The 23,233-nt window shown below is 36.1% G+C and overlaps 1 protein-coding gene across 5 annotated transcripts in view; it reads right to left on the reverse strand.

Annotated features, from left to right (window-relative positions):
• Positions 1-23,233, reverse strand: part of RNF169 (ring finger protein 169) — a 141,602-nt gene that overhangs the window by 107,217 nt on the left and 11,152 nt on the right. For 3 of the 5 annotated variants that reach the window (XR_003683739.1, XM_028501629.1, XM_028501628.2), the window contains exon 1: positions 687-720. The exons of the other annotated variants lie outside the window; for them this stretch is intronic. Coding sequence is in view for 2 of the 3 variants with exons in the window: in XM_028501629.1 (XP_028357430.1) it covers positions 687-705 (19 nt within the window). In the remaining variant the exon portion in view is untranslated. Of the gene's footprint in view, positions 1-686; positions 721-23,233 lie in introns of those variants that run through there. 5 annotated transcript variants of the gene reach the window in all.

Raw genomic sequence — 23,233 nt, forward strand, 5'->3', positions numbered from 1 at the left:
AGAGAGAGAGAGAGAGAGAGAGAGAGAGAGAGAGAGGTCTGAAGGGTCTCACTGATAAAAGTAACATGTTAAAAGACCTCAAGGAAAACTATATTTAAAGCTCCTACTTCAACGTTACCAAGTAACATTTTAAATAAGCTAAAGTTTTACTCATAATACTTTGTTACTAATGTTTCTTTCTACTTCTTTTTCAACATTGCCAACAGACTATTTTCCTGTATACAACTTATACATATTTTCAGTATATAATCTCATTTTTTATCCTCAAAGCCTTCAGTGGTTTTGATCAGCTTATAGAATAAAGTCAAAACTCTTCAATATGTCACTCAAGGTTTTCCAGAGACTGATCACAACTTTATCTTTCTAAAGCACTGTGTCTCTCATCTCTTGACTATCTCGTTACAATATATATATGCCATATACTTCTAACCCTTTTATGCTGTTTCTCAGCTGAAATTCTCTTTTCTCCCCTTCTCTATATACAGGCCCACAGGAGGCACACAATACACACTGGCTATATAAACAATAAAAATCCAACTTAAGAACAGGAATAAAAGATAAGTCCTAAATGCTATCAAAAAGGAAGGAGAAAATATGCACTTCTGTCTCCTTAAATGTACACAACACTTCAATATACCTCTATGTATATTTAGCGACTTAAACATAGTATTTATTTGAAGACTTACTAATAACTCTATATCCCATTCAGGTTGATAATATTTGTTGTAGAAAAGTGGGCTCCTCAAAGAGTTGACTTTTGTCCTTTTTCAGTTGTCTCAACTACCTTAAAAAGACTCATATACACCAGAGAAATGTGGAAGTTTCTTAGACAGAAACACTGGACGTAATACAGATGCAGAAAACAGTAACTTAAAGCTCTACCAAGCTGCAGAGAATTATTAGACCCGGGGCTTGGGAGGCAAACACTACATCACCTTCACCCACTTAAAAAAAAAGTCCTGATGACTATTTTAATCATATCTCTTAAGTACATTTCTAATTATAGGCAAATAGTATCTAAAACCAGATGCTTTAAAAGAGGAGGGGAAGAAAGAAGAGAAAAGCAAAACCCTTAAGTCAAAAGAATACTTTTAATCCATTTATGGAGAACCTATTACCTGAACGATACTTTATATTTTCTCAGTGAATTTTCACAGAAACTTTATAAGGTAGGTATTATACCCATTTTACAATAAGGAAAATGAGAGGTTAATGACTTGCCCAAGGCCACAGAACTAGCACATGGCAAAATTAAGAGAAAAAGAATTAACAGGTATAAAGAGGGAAATTACTTAATGATGAAAAAGGCAACCCATCAAGAAGCTATAATAATTATGCACTTGTATGAACCTACAACAGAGAAAAAAAAACATTATAAGAGGAATTAATAAATCCAAAATTATAGTAAAAAGTTTTAACACACCACAACTAAAAACAGGTAGATCAGGAGGATCAAGAGGTAATAAAAATATAGAAAAATTGAACAATAAAATTAACAAACTTGATTATATATATTTATGAACTCAATGAACAAAATATATATTCCTTAAAGCAAACAAGGGACAATTAAAAATACACTAGGACTCAAAGAAGTTGCAAAAAATTTCAAAGTATTCATATTATACAGACTTTGCTCTTGGATCTTAGCTGCCATTTTCCAAGCCAAGTTCTGTAGCTACCTGGCTGATTACTTTGGATTACCCAGTATTGTTTCTCAATAAATTCCTTATCTGCCTAAATTTGGCAGAGTACATTTCTGCGGATTAAAACTAACAACCACTGGCTGATTCTATTTTTCACATGGTACTACAAGACGACTAATAAACAAAACTGTACTAAAACTGGTTAAGAAAAAAAAAGAGACGACAAATTAATACTAAGAATAAAACTGAGGACCAAATTAGAGATATCAAGGCGAGTTTAAATCTCCAGCAACTACCAAAACAATGTTATAATGAGTAGTCTTGCACATACATCATTTTGCATGTCTGCAAGTATATCCATAAAGTGCTGGAATCAGAACTGCTGAGTCAAAGAATATGTGCTTCTGTAATTCTGACAGACAATACCAAATCACCCTTTATAAAGCCTGTACAGATTTATAATCCCACCAGTGATGCATGAGACTGCCATTTCCTCACACCTTTCCCAGCACAACGAGGGCTGAAATTTTTTAGCTTTGCCAATCTAATTGGTGAAATTCTGTATCTTATGCACTGAATGAGTGAAACTGAATACTTTTCACATGTTTGAGTAATTTGCATTTCCTTTGATATGAAAAGTATATACATTTCCTTTACTCCTGTTGGAGTTAACTTTTTCTTCGTGATTTGTTAAAGCTCTGTCTAGGTAAGGAAAATTACCCTTATGTCACATGAATAGCAATACTTTTCCTAGTTTATCATCTGTCTTGACTTTGCTTATAGTGGTGATTTTTGTGTAGTTATATTAATCAAACTTCTCCTTTATGGCTTCTGCATTTTGTATCATATTTGGAAAGACCTTCCTCAGGCCAAGATACAATAACAAATTCTACCACAGTTTCTTCTGGTACAAAGTATAAGATTCTTCTCATATCTACTTTTAAAAATTCTAAATCTATATTTTTATTTGGAAGCAACATAAGGAGCATAATGTTATTCAGTCTTTTAATAAGTCTACGATCCAACACAAGGGACCAAAAATATTTTAATGATACACTAGTAAAAATGATTATAATTTTTACTTAGAGAATTTGCTTTCTCTAAAATAGTTCTTGCTGACATTTAGAAGAAAATGTCCAAAGAGGTTAACATCTTCATTATATGGTGTAAATAATACAAAATTTAAAGCCTGATCCCCAAAACTTAAAAGCTTCCAGAGTCTTGGATAAGTCAGTCTCAACTTCCTCTTCTGTAAAACCAGCATAATACCTATTATGACAGGCCATTATGAGGATCAAATGAATATAATGAGAGTGAAAATACTTTGTAAACTATTTTCAGCCAGTAGAGTGGCATGCAGTAGAATCTGATAACTATAAAATTGTCTCTGGTGTTGGTGAGATAAAGAAATGGTAGTTTGGTTTGATTTATTTGCAAGTACAACTTACAAGAAACAAAGATAATGACCCAACTGCTTTGATACATATATTATACGAAAAGTTAAACTCACTTTGGGATACTTAGGAAATCTCAAAGTTCATAATATAAGGCCAAGTAGGAACTCGGCACACTAACTGAAATATTACTATGCCTTGACTCATTTGAGAGTAAAAGGTGATGACAGGGGTAGGGGTGGAGTACTAATTTATATTCACCAAAATTAGTACTGATATAGATTAGCTTACTCTTAGATTAAGATTAATGATGTCTAATGCTTTAAAAATACAAAATGTGAAATAGTCACTTTTTGCAACTTCTTCCCCCAACAGGACTGTGCTACATTAACTGGCATCATGCCCAAAAGCTCAAAAAATTACATAGTCAACAAAGTAACTCTTGCATACAAAAACAGTTAAGCATAACAGGTCATGAATTGGTCCAATATGACATTAATTTAAATCTTTAAGTCTATTTCCTATTTTAGTAACACCCTCTAGAAACGTCAACAAGGCAAAAAAAAAAAATTCTTTTTTTTTCCCTACTGGCTTGCAAAAAGAGCATATTAGGTTCTGATACCTGCTCTGTCAATTAAGTGAGAGTATTTAGATATATCAAAGCTTCTCTTTGCCTTGGTCTCACCTATCAAATGGAAATTAAAATACTGGCCAAACCTACCTCATGTACGAATGCAGAAGACCACAATTAATAGTAGTAGTAGTAATCAGTGAAGAATCCCTATAATTAATAAAAACAGCTAACATTTAATAAGAGCACACTATATGCTAAATGTTGCACACATACACACACAGAGAATGCAGAAAAGACTTAACAATAGCAGGCCTAACTTAAGATAGACCTAACCTATCTTAAGGCCTGCTTACAGGGTTGGCCCTTGGCTGGTGCCTAGGAACTTGGATCTCAGGAGAGTTCCCACTCTCTCTGATTAGGTGCAGGTTCACTGTACCTAAACTGTTTGTAGAACAATGTAGTTATGCTGAATACCTTCTTTCCTGATGGGATTCTGGAATTTTGGTATATGCTAGGCAGACAGTCCTTACATGATCAGCCCCTAATAAACACTCTGGGCACCAAGTCTCCAAGAAGCTTCCCTGGCTGGCACCATTTAACACATACTGTAACAACTTGTTGCTGGGGGAATTAAGCATGTCCTATGAGACTCAACTGAGAGAGAACTCTAAAAGCTTATGCCTGGTTTCCCCTGGACTTTGTCCCATGTACCTTTTCCCTTTGCTGATTTTAGTCTGTATCCTTTCACTGTAATGAATCACAGCCATGAGTAGGACTATATGCTGAGTCCTGTGAGCACTCTTAGTGAATCATCAAACCTGTGGCAGGGGGCCGGTGGGGCGGGGTGTCTTGGAGCCCTCCTGAGACACACATACACACATATCATGGACTAAAATCTCTTTAGATCTCAGTTTCTACTAGAGAAATGAAGTCAAGACACTAGATAACTTCTAAAGTTAATGATTCAACACAGGCATTCCTTATTTTTTTGCACTTCACTTTCTTGCACTTCACAGATACTGTGGTTTTTACAAATTGAAAGTTTATGGCAACCCTGTGTTGTCAGATGATAATTTGCATTTTTTAGTTATAAAGTATTTTTAAATTAAGGTGTGTAATTGTTTTTTAAACCATGATGCTATTGCACACTTAACAGACTACAGTATAGTGTAAACCTAACTTTTTTTTAAAATTTCTACTTCTACTTTATTTGTTCTTAAAAGAGCACAGAAGCAAAATCTACTTTTCCTCATTAAGACATTTGAAACTAAAAACCACATTATTTTAAGTTCTATAGGTCACATTATTTTTTTTTCAGAGATCTTATAGCTTTTATTTTCATTAAAAAAATTTTTGAAGTATAGTTGATTTACAATGTTGTGTTAGTTTCTGGTATACAGCAAAGTGATTCAGTTATACATACAGGTCACATTATATTTTTATCTGACTCTAGGTAAAATGAGGTCGGAATCTAGAGAGAGAGAAAATGTAATTTTTATACTACACAATTCAAATTTCTTTCTATATAGATATGTATATATACTTTCTATATATACTTTTAGTTTGCTGTAAAGCATTCTCATTGCTACTGCCATTGTTAAAGTAAATAACTACTTTGGCTCCATCCAACTATTAATGTACAAGAAAATTGAAGAGACTTAATGTAGAGAAAAGCCATTTTGGGAAGAATTTGCATTGTTTTATGCCTGCCAAATTTCATTACTCTGGATTTCTGGGTAATATAGTTTTTTGTGGGGTTTTTTAGGCAAAAATAGGACAAGCAAGTTTTTATCATACCTATAATATTTAACTCAGACCTTATAATTCTAGAGTTGTGAAGTTCTGGGTGAAACAAATTCTGAAGAAGCGTAGAGAAATTAAAAGGGTGATGATAATAATAATAAATCTTTTCAAGTAAGGCGTTAGAACTTGATTTTTTTTTACTGCAGAAAATAAAAAATAAAAGACACTATAGAATGATTGTCATGTATTATACTGGTTTAAGATGATTGTCAAAAAAAACTGGTGCTAATGGTTTCTTTTTTTTTTTTTTTTTTTCATTTTCACAGTTCATACTTCATTTTCATCACTGAAGATGCAGACCAGTAATTCTTGAAGGGTGTCCATTGATCCCTAGGTGTCCCAGAGACCTTTTCAGGACTCTATAAGGTCAAAAAATTCTTAAGACTCTTAAGATGTTACTTGCTTTTTTTACTCTCATTCCTTCCTTAGTGTGCAGTGGACTTTTCCTTCATTTCCATGAGATGTCATGACATCACTGTTTTGATGGCTAATGGAATATGTATTTGTCCACTGCTTAAGTTAAATTTTTCTTAATTTTTTTTTACATCTTTATTGGAGTATAATTGCTTTACAATGGTGTGTTAGTTTCTGCTTTATAACAAAGTGAAAACGTTATACATATACATATGTTCCCATATCTCTTCCCTCTTGCGTCTCCCTCCCTCCCACCCTCTCTTTTTTTTTTTTTTCTTAGATTCCATATATACGTGTTAGCATACGGTATTTGTTTTTCTCTTTCTGACTTACTTCACTCTGTATGACAGACTGCAGGTCCATCCACCTCACTACAAATAACTCAGTTTCATTTCTTTTTATGGCTGAGTAATATTCCATTGTATATATGTGCCACACACATCTTCTTTATCCATTCATCTGTCAATGGACACTTAGGTTGCTTCTATCTCCTGGCTATTGTAAATACAGCTGCAATGAACATTTTGGTATATGACTCTTTTTGAATATGGTAAACCTAACTTTTATGTGCACTGGGAAACCAAAAAATTCATGTGACTCGCTTTATTGCAGTATTCACTTTATTATGGTGGTCTGGAACCAAACTCTCAATATCTCCAAGGTATGCCTGTAATAATATTTTAATTTCATTTTCATTTACTACTCAACAGGTTTCTCTAAATTATGAAATACTCTATTAAAAAAATTGGTTAAAATGCTATTAGGATTTTAAACTTATATAACAGTAGTTATAACATGAAAATAATTTCTTTGAAGCCTTATGAAATATGGTTTCAATCCACCTGGAAAAAGGTCAGAAAAATAAAAATCTCCCCTTTTAAATCAAAGTCTTTTACAGTGTCTCTTAAAGCTTACTGTAGAACATGTATACACTGAACATTATTAATTATACTAAGATATTTATCAGTCATGATTAACCTTTCAGGTTCCCTGACTTTTAGTACAGAAAGAACACTCATTTATAATAAAATAGTTCCTGTCTGCCGATGTGTGATTTGACTTTTCTTAATATTCTCTTTACCTCCCTCTGCCTTCCTAGAGTCATATGTCAGCTCCCTCCACTCCAAAAGTTGAAATTGTGATTGAAACTCCTGCAATACTATCATAAAATCAGAGCAACAGGAGAAAATCTAGATGACTTGGTATAGTGATGCCTTTTTAGACATAATATCAAAGACACGATTCATAAAATAATTGATAAGCTGGACTTCATTAAAATTAAAAATTTCTGCTCTGCAAAAGACAATGTCAAGAGAGTGAGAACAAAAGCCACAGATTGGAAGAAAACATTTGTAACAGATGTATTTGATATAAGACTGTTACCCAAAATAAACAAAGAACTATCAAAACTTAATCAGAAAACAACCTGATTTTTTTTTAATGGGCAAGAGACCTTAACAGACACCTCACCAAAGAAAATATATGGCAAAGAAGAAGACATAGCAAATAAACAAATGAAATAAACGCCCAACATCATATGTCATTAGGGAATTACAAATTAAAACGAGATGGCACTACACCCCTACTTAGAAGGGCTAACATCCAAAACACTGACAACACCAAATGCTGGTGAGGATGTGGAGCAACAAAAATTCTCATACACTGCTGGTGGGAATGCAAAATGTAGAGCCACTTTGGAAGGCAATCTGGCAATTTCTTACAAAACGAAACATAGTTTTACCATACAATCCAGTAATTGCACTCCTTGATATTTACCCAAACAAGTTAAAAACTTACATCCACACAAAAACCTGTAAATAAATGTTTACAGCAGCTTTGGCCATAACTGCCAAAACTTGGAAGCAAACAAGATATCCTTCAAAAGGTAAATGGATAAATAAACTGAGGTACATACACTGAAATTAATTAAAGAATCCTCAGCTAAAATTAGAGTAGGGACAGGCCCATAGGGGGAGCGCTCATGCCCCCCCATGCATCTGTCAGTTACTCCAAATAGGAAGAGCTATACACCTACACCTATGACAGGAAGGTGTTGCTTACATTACTATCCAGCAGAAAGAAGAAAACTTCTCTCCACCCAAAAACAGCTCCACCAATCAGATATGCAGCAGCTCAACTGATGAGAAGCCTCCATACTTTGGACTCCCAGCTTCCTCCAATGGACTCTTTGGTTATTACAGCCCTTCGCAACTCCCCTCTTTTCCCTATAAAATCAAATTCCACTTCCTTGTTCTCTGAATTTGTCTCTGGTCTCTAGTTTGCATATCCCACTGCAATTCCTCTGGCTATTCCCAAATAAACTCACTTTTGCTGGTAAAATAACTGGCTATTATATTGTGAAAGTTGATAATCCAGACAATGGAATATTACTCAGTGCTAAAAAGAAATGAGTTTTCAACGCTGATGAAAAAAATCGGAGATAACACAAACAGCTGGAACGATATACCAGGTTCTTGGATTGGAAGAATCAATATTGTCAACATGAATATACTACTCAAGGCAATCTACAGATTCAATGCAATCCCTATCAAGTTACCAATGGCATTTTTTCACAGAACTAGAACAAAAAGTTCTATAATTTATATGGAAACACAGAAGACCCCAAATAGCCAAAGCAATCCTGAGAAAGAAAAATGGAGCTGGAGGAATCAGACTCCTCAACTTCAGACTATACTACAAAGCTACAGTAACCAAAACAGTATAGTACTGGCACAAAAACAGAAATATACATCAATGGAACAGGTTAGAAAGTCCAGAAACAAACTCACATACCCATGGTCGACTAACCTACGACAAATGAGGCAAGAATATACAATGGAGAAAAGACAGTCTTTTCAATAAGTCTGGGGAAACAGGACAGCTACATGTAAAACAATGCAATTAGAACACTAACGCCACATACAAAAATGAACTCCAAATCGATTAAAGACCTAAATTCAAGGCCAGACACTATAAAACTCTTAGAGGAAAACACAGGCAGAACACTCTTTGACATAAATTGCAGCAATATCTTTTTTGATCCACCTCCTACAGTAATGAAAATAAAAACAAAAATAAACAAATGGGACCTAATTAAACTTCTTCTGCACAGCAAAAGGAACTATAAACAAAACGAAAAGACAACCCTCAGAATGGGAGAAAATATTTCCAAATGAAACAACTGACAAGGGATTAATATCCAAAATATACAAACAGCTCATGCAGCTCTATGTCAAAAACAAACAAACAACCCAATCAAAAAACAGGCAGAAGATCTAAATAGACAATTCTCCAGAAAAGATATACAGATGGCCAAAAAGCACATGAAAAGATGCTAATTATCAGAGAAATGCAAATCAAAACTACAATGAGGTATCACCTCACACTAGTCAGAATGGCCATCATCAAAAAGTCTATAAACAATAAATGCTGGAAAGGGTGTGGAGAAAAAGGAAACTCTCCTACACTGTTGGTGGAAATGTAAATTGGTACAACCATTATGGAGAACAATATAGAGGTTCCTTAAAAAACCAAAAATAGAACTACCATATGATCCAGCAATCTCACTCCTGGGCATATATCTGGAGAAAACTCTAATTAGAAAAGATACATGCACCCCAATGTTCATAGCAGCACTATTTACAATAGCCAAGACATGGAAGCAACCTAAATGTCCATCGACAGATGAATGGATAAAGAAGATGTGGTATTTATATACAATGGAATATTACTCAGCCATAAAAAAGAATGAAATAATGGCATTTGGAGCAACACGGATGGACCTAGAGATTATCATACTAAGTGAAGTAAGTCAGACAGAGACAAATATCACAGGATATCGCTTATATGTGGAATCTAAAAAAATGGTACAAATGAACTTCAAAGCACAAATAGTCACAGATGTAGAAAACAAACATGGTTACTTGGGGGAAGGAGGGAGGAGGGATAAACTGGGAGATTGGGATTGACATATGCACACTACTATATATAAAACAGATAACTAATAAGGCCCTACTGTATAGCACAGGGAATTCTACTCAATACTCTGTAATGACCTATATGGGAAAGAATCTAAAAAAAGAGTGGATATATGTATACATATAACGGATTCACTTTGCTGTACACCTGAAACTAACACATTGTAAATCAACTATACTCCAATAAAAATTTTAAAAAATAAATAAAATGTAATTATGATTGAAAAAAAAGAAAAAAAATCGAGCTTTCAAAGCTATGAAAAGACATGGAGGAAACTTTAATGCATATTACTAAATGAGAGAAGCCAATCTGAAAAGGCTACATACTGTATGTCTCCAACTATATGACATTCTGGAAAAGATAAAACTTTAGAGACAATAAAAAAAATCAGTAGTTCCAAGGACGGAGAAGGTAGGGATGAGTGGGCAGAGCAGAGGATTCTTAGGGCAGTGAAAAGACTCTTTCTAATATTATAATGATGGACAAATTTCATTATACATTTGTCCAAACCCACAGAATGTACAACACCAAGAGTCAAATCTACCATTCTGGTGAGTGACAGTGATAATGGGGGAGGCTATGAATGTGTGGGGGCAGGGATCATATGGGATATCTCTGTACCTTCCTCTCAATTTTGTTGTAAAACTAAAATTGCTCTAAGAAATAAATTCTTGGGCTGGTGGTGGCGGCTGGGGGGGACACAGCAACAGTATGTCAAAAGAAGCAGAAAAGGCAACATCACCCTCCTTAGTCCAGAGGAATTAGTCCCAAAACCCACCAATCCCTCCACCAGAATCTATAGGGATTTTCAAGTGTTTCAGTAGCACAGAAACAACCATTCACCCTTCCTTCATCTCACAGAAAAGAAATACTAGAAACTATTACAGGTGTCACTGAGCTGCTGAGTATCTTAGTATTTATAAATGAATCCAGTGGTGGAAGTACTTTCTTAATGCCCGTCCTCTGACAACTACAGGTGACCCTTGAACAACATAGGTTTGAACTGCGCAGGTACACTTATATGCAGATTTTTTTTCAATAAATACATACTACGGTACCATATGATCTGCGGTTGAATCTGAGGTTGGCTGAATCCACTTATCCACATAAGGTTATACACAGATTTTCAACTGTGCAGGGGGGTCGGTGCCACTAATCCCCATGTTGTTCAAGGGTCAACTGCACCATGTTTAAAAGAGAAACTCTCTAAGGATATAATACCCTAAGAATGACAAACACACATGGCGAATGACCAAAGCTGAGTACTGCATTCAGTCTAATGTGAACTGTAGGAGCAGCTTGATGGTCCTTCCTGAAAAAGATTTTCTCTAGGGTGGGGTGACTGGTTATTAATAAAGGCAAACAAACAAAACAAACTATAAGACTAGCATTTTGCTAACTGCACCAAACCCTCAGGAATAAAGTATCATTGTCAAAGAATCCACACTCAATATAAAATTAGAAAAAGAACCTCACTGAACTATATTGGGAAGACGCTACCCCAATAACTCTCAAATCCAAAGGTAAACATCCCCTGGTACCTTGCTACGCTTGAGTTTTTACCCCTGTACGTTCAATTTCTTATTAGTGCTGCAGAATGAAAAAGAACATTGGACTTAAGAGTCCCAAGATCTTGATCCTAATTTGAATACTCCCACTTCCTAGTTATTTGTCCTTGGGCAAACAAAAAAATCTCTTTGCTAATTTCCATCTCTATCTCCACCAACAGAATCATTCTGATGACTGGCAGTTATACAGCACTTTCATTATGCCAGGCCCATTTCTAAGCCCTCTATATTTTAACTCATCTAATCTTCATAATGACCCAATGGGGAGATGCTATTATCCCCACTTTACAGATGAAGAAACTGAAGCACAGAGCATATAACTTGCCCAAGGCTACACTGCTGTAAATGAAAGAGCTATGATTTAAACTCAGGCAATCTGGCTCCAGAATCGGTCCTCTTACCCACTGTTCTTTATTACCTCTTTAATATTAAAAAAAAAAAAAAAAGAAAAATAAGCTGAACAACTCTATATGACAATGGGGAAAGGACATGAACAGTCAGTTTACAGAAACATAAATTCAAATGACTTGTAAACAAATTAAAATATGCTCAATTTCACTCATTTCAAGATATTAAAAACTTCTGAAACAAAACACTTTTATATATCAGATTGGCAAATATCAAAAAAATTTGATAAAGACAAGAGTTAGCAAGGGTATTCGTTATCTTAATGATGTATCATACATGTGTACAAAGATGTACAGACAAGAATATTCACTGCAGATCAATCACAATACTAAAGACTGGAAACTACCTAAATGTCCTTCTGTTTTAGAATGACTGAATAAATTATAAGTGACTGGGATACAATGGATCCTTTCCTATACTGTCTGTTTTTATTCCTGGTCTGGTTTCTTGGTTTACCACATAATTTTTGTTGGAATACCATTCATTGTGTTATGAAAAACTATAAAGCCTGTGGATGATATAACATGCTACAGAAGATTCACCATGTTCTCTGACAGGCAGGCAATTAGACTAAGGTTAGATCACCTCACAATCCATTCAGGACATGAGCTTATTCAAGGTTGGCTGCAGGCTTTGTAAAACTTGAAAAGTTTGTTCTACCCTAGTTTGTAGCCCTCCGAGGATCCAACTGAGAGTTAAGGGTATTTTCCAAGCCTGCCTTCCTTGGAAGGTCCTCAACTTTTTTCTCCTTAACACTGAAGAACTGTTAAAAGAGTGCTCTGCTTTTCATTAGGCTTCTGGGAAGCTTCTTAACCTTTTACCCTACACAGTTAAAGAATCTGAAAATGCCTCAAGAGAAAAAAAAAGCAGGTGGAGAGTCTGGGGCGGGAGGAGAGGGGGGCGGGGAGATGCACCTCCCTTTTCTCTGGGATCTTGGCCTCTCAAGTTCTGGCTGCCTTGGCAGCCCTGAACTATAATTTTTGTACCCCTAGCCCCATGAAGAAAGCTCTGCTGGCTTTTTTGCCTCTTAATAGCTATACTCTCCCTTTGCCAAGAATCCACAAATGTCTGAAGTCCTGGCTGCCTTGGAAATTTACCAATGCCTTCATATAGATTTTTTCTTAAATCAGGCTTTTCTAGTTATTCTCAGCAGGAGTTTTGGTCTGCTACAATCTGCTCCATCATAGCCAGAAGCAAAATCTACATTCTTCATAAGCAGTGGAGAAGACAAGATTTTCGTCATGAAACCACAAACCATTAATAAAGAGGGAACAAGCAGTGAGGAAGAAGACAAAAGGAGAGAATATTCTTTTAAGAAAGTCAAGAAAGGACTCTAATAAAGGTAGAAAACGTGTGGTCCAAGTCCTAAAGAAACTTACAATCTTACTAGGGAATGAAAAACATAGGCGAGTAAAACTACTATAGAATGTCAAAGAGTTATAAAACTAAACACCTGACTGCAGCTCAGAACAGCATGAGGCAGAGGTACACAACAGCAAAAGAAGACAATGAATCAAAGTACATCTTCTACAACAAAACCTATGTAAGTGCAAAGATACACAGGAACCAAGAGGTCATTATCCATATTAATCTCAAGGTTACCTGCTTATACTACCCACCAAACTTCTGAACTACCTTCAAATGGAATATTTGAAAGGAGAAACTTTAATGTTAAATTAGGCATACCATTTAGAAGTAGGAAGGTGGAAACATGGAGAGTGAACCACAAATACGTTCTAAAACCGAACTAAAGTGCTTTCCATTTTATCTACTATTTTTTTGGTTTATTCCTTCTAACTCTCCAAGAGTGCAGATGACAGCCAAGTACCAACTGTCTTAAACTAATGCAATTGCTCCTTTACCTACTTGCCCAAGACATTAACAACTTACAGTAGGCAATATAAAGAGCGTTTACCTGGAAAGAACAGGAAGTGCACAGAGAAAAAGTTAAAAGTTAAGAAAATATTCATATCAAATTTTAAAGCTGCTTACCTAAGTACCATAATTAACACCACAGATTTACTGCTATAGTAACTCAAACTGTGTTTTAAAACTATCCTTGGCAAAGAACTAATGAAATCAAGATGTCACAACTCACATACCAAGAACTTAAAACATGTTTGTAACTTTTGACCTAATAATTTCTAGGAATCTTAGAAAATAATATAAAATACAGAAAAACTTTTACGTAAAAAGATTTTCATTGCAACATTGTTCATAACTGCAAAACAAAAACTGAGAGTAACCTAAATGTCCAGTATTGAGGGAATGACTAGGCTAATTACGGACAGTCCATACAATGTACTATTATCCTGGCATCAAAATTATATAGAAAGATTTTTTTTAATAATATGCAATATTAGGCTTCCCTGGTGGTGCACTGGTTAAGCATCCGCCTGCCAATGCAGGGGACACGGGTTTGAGCCCTGGTCTGGGAAGATCCCACATGCCGCGGAGCAACTAAGCCCATGCACCACAACTACTGAGCCTGCGCTCTAGAGCCTGCGAGCCACAACTATTGAGCCCGTGAGCCACAACTACTGAAGCCCGCGCATCTAGAGCCTGTGCTCTGCAACAAGAGAAGACATCACAATGAGAAGCCTGTGCACTGCAACAGAGAGTAGCCCCTGCTCGCCGCAACTAGAGAAAGCCCGTGCACAGCAACAAAGACCCAACACAGCCAAAAATAAATAAAATAAAACAAATTATAAAAAATGCAATATTGCTTTAATTAGATAGGAAACCATTTATGTTAAATGAGAGATGCAGACGCCAGACTGAACATGCCTTATAATTTCAAACGTGAACATTAAATATAGAAATGGAAATAACAAATGGAAAAAGAAATAACAATATAATTGTAGAAGTCAAAAAGGGAGAAGAAAATATTGATAACATATCAAGTTATCATACATAAGTGTGTAAGAATAATGAAAACCGTTATCAGAGATCAGGAAGTTAAAGAGGGAAGTGAGCAGTGAGGAAGAGGGAGGTGCTGTGGGAAGAGAAAATACACCAAAAAAAGGCACGGGACCCTTTCCCCAAAGCACTTATTAACATAGCTTATTAGCTAAGACAAAGTCATAAAAAGTTGTAAGAAGAGATTTAAATAATTACAGAGACGATGACAAATGCAAAGTCACAAAATGAACAATTGCCAAATGCATCTTACAAGCAAATGTTCCAACAGACATCTGTAGGAGCAAGAGAACAAGGGCTGGGAAGGAGAGTCAAGGCTTTAGGAAGGTTGGATGAAGCTGAGTCTAACTGATAAAACTTAGATTAAGTTAAAAGATGGAAGGGGACTTCCCTGGTGGTCCAGTGGTTAAGACTCCGCACGCCCGATGCAGGGGGCCCGGGTTCGAAGCATGCCACAACAAAGAGCCTGCACGCCACAACAAAGATCCCCTGTGCCACAACTAAGACCCGGCACAAGTGGTTAAGAATCCACCTGCCAATGCAGGGGACACGGGTTCGAGCCCTCGTCCAGGAAGATCCCACATGCCGCGGAGCAACTAAGCCCATGCACCACAATTACTGAGCCTGTGCTCTAGAGCCCGCGAGCCACAGCTACTGAATCCCGTGCACCTAGAGCCCATGCTCCTCAAGAAGAGAAATCACCGCAATGAGAAGCCCGCGCACCACAACAAAGAGTAGCCCCCGCTCGCCACCCGCACGCAGCAACGAAGATCCAACGCAGCCAAAAATTTAAAAATATAAATAAATTTGTAAAAAAAAAAAAAAAAAAAAAAAGACCCAGCACAGCCAGATATTTTTTTTTAAGTCTTTAAAAAAATTTTAAAGATAGAAGAGCAATCCATGTGAACCAAGCACGACCAAAGGGTGATAACACTACTGAACTGCACACTTAAAAGGTTAAGACAGTAAGTTTCAAGTTATGTGTTTTTTACCACAATTTTAATTTTTTTTAAGGTGAAGGCTGGATAGTAAATAAATACATTCTGCTGGAGCAGAAAGTTTATGTAGGAGAGTTGTATAGGCCAGAAAGGGTAGGTTGGGGCCAAATTATAGAGAACCTTCAACCTTAGGCTAGGGAATCTAAACTCATCCTGTCATCAACAAGGATACTACCATATTTAATCTTATTATTATTAATAAAACTATTAATAAACAATAAAACTTCAGTTATCCAGCATGCTTGGGGAATAAGATGTTCCTTAACTTTATGTGGTAACAATGCCAAATTTGGTTAGGATCTTCCCCATACATACACAGTTACAGCACTTCACCATCCACACGTTTGCCAGATAACTTTCAAAAGCAGAAAGATCCCAGGCTGTGGAGACCAATCAGACTCCATCACTTACCAGTGTGACATTGAGCACACTACAACTTCTCTAGCCCTCAGTTTCCCCACTTCCTAAATAAATTGTTATGAATGATTAAATGACATGATTTAAAGTAATGTCTTGTATAATGCTGGATATATAATTGATATTCATTAAGTGTTAGATACATCCTTATAAGGAAAAATTCTACTAATCTTTTCAGGGATAGAAATTTCTCAGAACTGTAGGAAAAAAATGGCATCAGAGATTTTTTTCTCTATATATAAGTGGGACAACTAGATAGTGCTTATTAACTGCTAATAAAAATTAATGATAAATATTCAAATTCCAAGTTGCATCTTGCTTCCTTAGCTTAAAAAATTAACCTGATTTGTACCTCGATCTGGAAAGAATAATGAGTCTTAAGCAGCCTAATTCTGTGTAGACTTACGGCCAGATAGTAAATATTTTCAGCTTTGCAGACCAAAAGACAGCTGCTCAATTCTGCCATTGTAGCATGAAAGCAGCCATAGACAATATGAAGAAGTATGGCTGTGTTCCAATAAAAATTTACAAAAATAAGCAGTAGGCTGGATCTGGCCTGCTGAATGTAATTTCCTAACCCCTGGTGCTATAGATTGAATGTTTGTGTCCCCTACACAATTTATACGTTGAAACCTAATCCCCAATGTGATGGTATTTGGTGGTGGGGTCTTGGAAAGGTGATTAGGTCATGAGGGCAAAGCTCTCATGAATAGGATTAGGGCGCTCATAAAAGAGACCCCAAATTCACTTTGTTATAAAGCAGAAACTAACACACCATTGTAAAGCAATTATATTCCAATAAAGATGTTAAAAAAAAAAAAAAAAAGAGATCCCAGAGAGCTCCCTTGCCCCTTCCACCAAGTGAGGACACAGCAAGAAGACTGCCATCAATTAACCAGGAGGCAGGCCCTCACGAGACACTGAATCTACCAGTCTTGATCTTTGACTTGCCACCCTCTAGGACTGTGACAAATAAATTTCTGTTGTTTATAAGCCACCCAGTCCATGGTATTCTGTTATCACAACCCAAATTGACTAAGACATCTAGATTAGAAAAAGACAAAGTAAGAGAGTAGAGATCAATAGAATTTGCAAAAGCAAGTATTAACCAAGAGTAGAGTCAAAGTGTAAGGTTCCTTGTTGAATCCAGAAATGGCCCAAACAACAGGCACAGCAAGGTAGCCCAAACTGGATCAGCACAGTCCAAGCATGATACACAATAAAGAAGGTCACAAAAGCCAATGTAGGTACAGGAATGCTGTAGAGATGAAGGCTGTGCAGACCTAGGCAGACCAAGACCATGTGGGTGTCCCCATCTCTATATCCACCACCACCCTGGACAAAAGCCTTTGGACTTAATTTCTGCTCTTTTTGAGGTGAAGAATCATCCACAATAGTCCACAAGGTAGAATGATACCAAAATTAGAAAGAGTGTAGGATTTCGAACCATACCAACCTGCATTCAAATCTACTACCCACTGGCTTTGTATCTACCAGTATTTATCCTTGCTAAGCCTGTTTCTTCATCCATAAAATGGGAGTAATACCTACCTTAACAGGGATGTTTACCTCATCTAATCTTCCAGTACCCTATTGGTACAGATTCTGTGCACATTAAAATGGTAGCCTAGGGTTTCCCTGGTGGCGCAGTGGTTGAGAGTCCGCCTGCCGATGCAGGGGACACGGGTTCGTGCCCGGTCCGGGAAGATCCCACATGCCGCAGAGCGGCTAGGCCCGTGCGCCATGTCTACTGAGCCTGTGCGTCCGGAGCCTGTGCTCCGCAACGGGAAAGGCCACAGCAGTGGGGGGCCCGCGTGCCGGAAAAAAAAAAAAAAAAATGGTAGCCTAACTGGCCTGTCTCTTAAGACTCTTTGTCTATCTTCAACACTCGGCCAGGGCCGCGCCCCATGCCTACTCAGCCTGTGCGTCCGGAGCCTGTGCCCCGCAACGGGAAAGGCCACGGCAGTGGGGGGCCCGCGTGCCGGAAAAAAAAAAAAAAAAAAATGGTAGCCTAACTGGCCTGTCTCTTAAGACTCTTTGTCTATCTTCAACACTGCTTCGCTAGTTCTTTATAAAGCAGAGACCTGACCCTATCATCCTCCTGCATAATAACTTTCATTGGCTTCCCTCTGCCTCTAAGATTTATAAACAAGACTCAGTCTACCACCCCAGCCATATTTTCTCATATTCCCTCAATACTCTCCCTTCCCCAGCCTTCACACATAATCACTATTCCTAGATATGCCAGACCCTGTCTCTTTACGTATGCCACTTCCTCCTCCCACAATGTTTTTTCTCTTTTTCACTATATGATAATTAGTTCAAATCCCTGTTTATTGCCCTCTCCTTTGAAAAGCGTTTCTCACTTAACCCAGGAAGAATTACATTAGCCTTCTGCAGGTCCTCACAACATTCTGCACTTACCTCAACTGTAGTAGGATTTATTACCTGTGTTATAATTACTTGTTTCTGCCTCTGATTCCCCAAACTAGGAGATTTTCTTGAACCCATGGGGATGATCTCTAGGTATGTGTCTCAGTATAAAACAGTGGCTTAAAATTTTTTTTGTTGAATATACCAATGAGAAAGTGCTTTAAAGCCAGCACCATTTTGTACTAAGATCTTTTAAAAAATTTGTTGTCTGAAGGAAGATCAATTTGTAAAGCTTTTCTTTATAATGAAACCAAAAGTAAACTTTAGTAAAGTCCAAGTCAACACCAAATTAACAGGGTCCAATCTTTTGAGGTTTTATCATAATAGTTTTACAGAACCAAACACTAGACAAAACACAAGAGAATGGCAAAACAGAAGTAAAGGGAAAATAGGTCCACTGCTATTTAGAAAAATAAAAACCAAAACTGGATATAAGTTGTCTTCAGGCTTAAAAATTTAATTGTACACACATGTAATGAGGAAGACTGGCTCAGTTCTGTTCTGAGAACTGAGTTGCTCATCCTGAATCTGTAGTTCTGTTGCATACAGGATGAGCAAGGCCAATGCAATCTTTGGAAGCATTAATAAGAATTTAGCATCCAGATGGAGAGATGGTAAACCTCACTACATTTTGCACTGGTCGGGCATTATTTAAAGCATGAGGGTCAATTCTGAGTGGCATATTTAAAGATGAACAGAAGGATAAAGGAATCGATATATAATCAAAAATCTACTTTTAAGGATTTTTTTAGGACTCTTTTTCCTTTATTAAACATTTACGGAGTATCTAACACATTCTAGGTACCATATTAAGGGCTGAATACACAAAGACATAGTCCTTGACCTCAAAGAGTTCAGTGTAATGCCAGAGACAGACACACAAACAAGGAACTGAAATCCAGTGACATGACGAATACACATACTCATGTGGTGGCACAAAGGAAGGCAATCAACTCCTATTTGAGAAAAAAATTCACAGAGCACTTGTTTCACCTGAGTATAATCTGACAGAAGGATAAGAGGGAAGAATATTCCAGGCAGAATAATCATAGGTGACAAAAGGTCAGAAAGGTTTCAAAAAGCATACTATATTACAAGAACTGTAAGTAGTGTAGTATGACCAGAAATTTGGGAAAGGGAGAAAGAGGACCAAAGAGATGAATTTGAGAAGTTCAGCCTAAGAATTTAGATAGAAAAAATCATGGTCTTTAAATATTTGAATATTGAAACTAGGGAAGAATATTTTGATTCACTAGAAACTTAAATTTCAAACAATTAACATTGTCCAAAACTAGATAGCAATGAGTACAGAGTCACCAGAATGGGAGAAATATCCCTGTTCATGTATAAGCTCAATCTTCCCTTGGTATTCTAGATCTCATCCCTAGCTACTAACGATATTGAGAATCATTCCAGGTGTTTTATTGGCCTTTCAGTTTCCCTCTTCTGTGAAATGTCTATTCAAACCCCCTCACCATTTTTCTAATGAGGTGTCTGTCATAGTGATTTGTAGTTCTTCATATATTTTGGACATTAATCTTTTGTTAATTATTACATTGGAAGTATTTTCTCACATTCCGTGGTTCATCTCCCTACTTTATCTTTTATCATACAGAAGTTTTGATTTTAATGTGACCAAATTATCAATCTTTTCCTTTACTCTGTATTTTTTGTTTAAAGAATTCTTCCTATCCCATTTTCACAGATACTCCTAGTATTTTCTAAGTTTTATAGTTTGACCTTTAATCGATCTGGTATTAACTTTTTGTGTATGGTGTGAGGTAAAGATCTATTTTTCCTTGTTTTCTGTAAGGTTAGCTAACTATCCACAACTTAAAATATTTTTGCCCCATTGATTTGTAATGCCACCTGTCATCTACCAAATTCAAGTATCTGAGGACATGTTACTGGACCCTTAATTACTTTTTAAACTATTTAACCCTGGTTCACTGTTCTTGGCCACTAATCATTCGTATTGACAAGTTCCACTAAAAAAAAAATTAAAATTAAAAAAACATTCCCTTCTATTCCAAGTGTTCCAGCTTTTAAAATAATAAATGAATGGTAAATTCTGTCAAATGCTCTTTTGAGCATCTACTGAGGTGATCATATGGTTTTACTCTTTATTAATATGGTGAATTACATTAGATTCTTAATGTTAAACTGAACTCTCATTCCCAAAATAAATACTACTTGATTGTGATTTAAAAAAAAAAAATACACTACTAGACTAGTGCAGATTTCACTTGCAACTTTTAAAATCTACATTCATTGGCCTATATTTTTCCTTTCTTATACTGTCTTTGTGTGATTTTGATATCATGTTGTAAAAGCCCCCCAAAATGAGTCTAGAAACATTTTTTATTCCCTGGAATGGTCTGCACAAGGATTATCCATCCTTCAATATTTGGGTAACCTGTAAAACCACCTGTGCCTTGTGTTCCTTTAATGGATAGAATTTTTTTCCCTGCTTTTTATTATGAAAATGACTCACATATTTATTAGAGACACCAGTACAATGAACCCCAACATATCCATCACCCAGCTTCAACAGTCAACCCACTGCCAATCTTATTTCATCTATTTTCCAAATCTTTACTTGTTCCCTCTCCCCTTGAATAAATTGTTTTGAAGAAATCCCAGACACCATATCATCCTATCTATAAACATTTTAGCATCTCTCTTAAAAATAAGGACTCTTTAAAATATGTAACCAGAAAAAAGATTTCACACTAAAAATTTAGTAATCTTTAATACCAACAAATATCCAGTCAGTATTCAAATTCCTATAAAATATTTTTATACAGTTTTTCAAATCAGAATCCAAATTAGTCCATATGCCTAAATTGGTTTTGTCTTTTAATCTGCAGGTTTCCCTTCTATGTATTGCTTTTCTCCCCTTCTTCTTCACGTATTTGTGGGGAAAAAATGGGCCATCTGTCCCGTAGTTTCCCACATTCTGCATTTTGCTCACTGCATCCGCATATTACTTAGTGGGTAGATTTTACTAATCAATTTCTTTTTTAGTTACATTTCTATTAATATTTTCTACTTATTCTTGACTCAGCTGCAATAGGTTGTATTTTTTAGGAAACCGACTATTTTACACAATCTTCCAAATTCACGGGCATAAAGTTTTCCATATTCAATACGTATGGGTTTTTAGAAATCCTTATCATAGCTATAGTCATATTCCCTGTTTCATTCCTAACATGCTTTCCTGCGTTTCTTTTTCATTGACCAATCTTGCCTGAGATTTGTCTATAACATAGAGCCTATATTAATATCTTCAATGAGTTAGATTTTGGTTTTATTAATCTTCTTCACTGTTTTCTACTCCATTAATTTCTATTCTTATCTTTATTCTTTCCTAACTTCTACTTCCTCTGGGTTTAATCTGCTGTTACTCTCCTAGCTTCTTCAGTTGGCCACTTAATAATTTTCAGGCTTTCTTCTATTCAAAAACCTTACAGATTCTAGGATATAAATTTTTTCATATTAATATTGCTGAAATTGGGATGTTTCTTACAATTAGTCTTACAATCACCATCAGTCGGGCAAGCAGTGATGGTGCAAGTGTCATTGCTTATCTATGTATGAACATAAACAATTAAAGAATAAGCTTGCAAAAGTAGTAGTTACTTGGCAGTTATCCCTGGTGGCATGACTAGACAATGGTAACTTCTCATTGTTAGTCAATAAACCTACTACAGACCATCTGACAAAGAACTATGAGTCTCATCTGAAAACCTTTTGTTGATACCTGCTGGCCAGTTCAAGAAAACATCAGGATCAAAATTTGATGGGTGCCAGCAGTTTGAAAGAAAATGCTGGAGATAGCTGTGGAGCACTCTTTTAAGAAATGTTCTATCACCAATGCTCTCAATGACATAGTAAGCAATACTATGCAGAAAAACACAAACCTCTGTGCTTCCAACAGAAAGTGATTTAGAAGAATCAAACCCTGCATATGAAGTCACAGGAATATTCTACTAATTTTTTACTTCACTTCCTTTTATAAATATATGCATGAGTGATATGCTAAATCTATATCTAAGTAAATATATATGAGTTCTTTCAGTAAGCATAAAGTTTCAAAGTCTAAGTGATAGGAAAGCACTGTATTTGGAAAGTAACAGTCCATCTCACAAATGATGACATCTTAAGATTCAATGAAATATGATATAGGCACTTAAATTTTCCTCTTAGGAAATGAAGAAAACACTGCCATTTATCACTGCAACAAAAAGAATAAAATACCTAGAAATAAACCTACCTAAGAAGGCAAAAAACCTGTATGCAGAAAACTATAAGACGCTGATGAAAGAAATCAAAGATGATACAAATAGATGGAGAGATATATCATGTTCTTGGATTGGAAGAATCAACAGTGTGAAAATGACTATACTACCCAAAGCAATCTACAGATTCAATGCAATCCCCATTAAATTACCAATGACATTTTTCACAGAATAAGAACAAAAAATTTTACAATTTGTATGGAAACACAAAAGACCCCGAATAGCCAAAGCAATCTTGAGAAAGAAAAATGGAGCTGAAGGAATCAGGCTCCCAGACTTCAGACTATACTACAAAGCTATAGTAATCAAGGCAGTATGGTACTGGCACAAAAACAGAAATATAGATCAATGGAACAGGATAGAAAGCCCAGAGATAAACCCAT

This window comes from Physeter macrocephalus, chromosome 16 (assembly GCF_002837175.3).
Source record: "Physeter macrocephalus isolate SW-GA chromosome 16, ASM283717v5, whole genome shotgun sequence".
Classification (NCBI taxonomy): Eukaryota; Metazoa; Chordata; class Mammalia; order Artiodactyla; family Physeteridae; genus Physeter; species Physeter macrocephalus.